The sequence below is a fragment of the Geospiza fortis genome, unplaced genomic scaffold, assembly GCF_000277835.1.
Source record: "Geospiza fortis unplaced genomic scaffold, GeoFor_1.0 scaffold450, whole genome shotgun sequence".
NCBI classification, from domain to species: domain Eukaryota; kingdom Metazoa; phylum Chordata; class Aves; order Passeriformes; family Thraupidae; genus Geospiza; species Geospiza fortis.
Genome location: NW_005054416.1, coordinates 1,902,667 through 1,904,228, shown reverse-complemented (window position 1 = coordinate 1,904,228; position 1,562 = coordinate 1,902,667). Strand labels below are relative to the sequence as shown.

Sequence of the window (1,562 nt, the reverse complement as noted above, 5' to 3'; positions counted from 1 at the left end):
ATGGGAGAGACTGCTGCATTCCCTGGGGAAGGGCTTTAATTTATGGTATCTGCCAACTCTCCAAAAAATCAATAAGGCTGAAAGTGCAGCCCTGAAGTTAGGCTGCAGTGGGCAAAGGAGCTCAAATGCTTTTTGGGCAAGGATAGAAGAGACTCAAACTAGCTGTGTCACCAGAGGAACAGGGGTCATGGAGCCCAGGCTATTCCCAGTAGCTCCAAATCCCTTGTATCAGCTCTTCCTGCTGCTCCTGACAGGGTTTGGCTCTTTGGACTTTCCAAAACCATTGCTGCTGCAGGCAAACGGGCTGTGGTGGAGCATGGAGGCCTCTGGAATTCAGCTTTGTCAGCCTTGAGTCACGCTGTATCCAGGCATTTGTTCTAACACTTGGAGCGAAGGGGTGTGATGGGGGGGTGGAATGAGCCAGGAATCAGCCCAAACCCCCTGGATCCCTGCACCAGAGCGTGCAGGGAGGCAGGAGCTGCAGCCAATGGCCTGGGAATGCTGGCTGTGACACAGGCAGCTGGAGCAGGCTGCAGGCAGCAGAGCTGCTGCCTCAGTGCTCTGCCTCCCCAGCCCACTCCAGATTCAGTGGCACTCGAGGGAGGTGTGGTGCTGGTGGGGAAAGCAGAGCAATCCATGTTCCTGGGAGGAATCCTGAGCTCTTCCATGTGCACCCTGTGGCTGTTGGGAGCCTGGGAGTGAAGTCCCAGCTCCACTTGTGCTTTCCTCTGCAGGTCAGAGCTCCTTGGAGGCTTTTGTGGAAGAAGATGTGACCAGTGGCACAAGGTGAGGCTGCCATGTAAGGCAGGTGGGAAGGGATCCCAGCATTCCCTGTGGGCACACTCTGGGTGGCTTTTCTGTCAGACTTTGTCAGGGACTGCTCAGATGTTGTCACCCGGGGCTGGGTGAGATTTCAGGTTGTGCTGTTCAGGCACAGTGAGATTAAGTCCTTCACTGGGGGTGGCTGGTGGTGTGTCCTGGGGTTCCTGGAATTCCTGGCTGCTACTAGCCCTGGAATGCTGGTGGCCAGTCAGGTCTGCTCTGGGAAGGGACAGCCCAAGGCTGTCGGAGTTCCCTCCTTTCCTGCTCCTGGGGCCCAAGGTGGTTATGGGGTGTTCAGCAGCACAGTGGGACAGTCTCTGAGAGGAATTTACAGCCCAGCCTTGATGTGCCTGGCTGGAACAGGCTCTGGATGTGCTTAGGAACCTGCACCTTCCTCCGAGTCCCGTACACTGCTTCCATCACCTATAACTCGCCTTCAGAGAGAATTTAAATTATTAAAATAGCTTTTCCTTCACAGGCCTGAGCTGGAGCCAAATTCCCCGAGGGAGAAGGTGAGTTCCAAGGAACAACCTCAGACTATGTGGATGCCTTCTTGCTGAGTGAGCACCTTTGCTGAGGTTGTCACTGGATGCAGGGGTGTGGCTGATGTCCCAAAATGAGCCAGCACAGCCCTCACTGGAAGGGAAGCAGACCCCAGCTGAGCTAGCAGCTGGCTTTTCCAGGGCAGCAGGTCCCTGCTAGCCTTGTTCTTTGGAGCAGCTGTGCTAAGGGAATGTTTG

At 55.3% G+C, this 1,562-nt stretch overlaps 1 protein-coding gene across 1 annotated transcript in view; it reads left to right on the top strand.

Annotated features, from left to right (window-relative positions):
• LOC102033681 (inner centromere protein-like) overlaps positions 1 to 1,562 on the top strand; it is a 10,368-nt gene that overhangs the window by 2,404 nt on the left and 6,402 nt on the right. The window contains exons 4-5 of the mRNA XM_031061557.1: positions 735 to 786; positions 1,301 to 1,334. Coding sequence (XP_030917417.1) covers positions 735 to 786; positions 1,301 to 1,334 — 86 coding nt within the window. The remainder of the gene's footprint in view (positions 1 to 734; positions 787 to 1,300; positions 1,335 to 1,562) is intronic.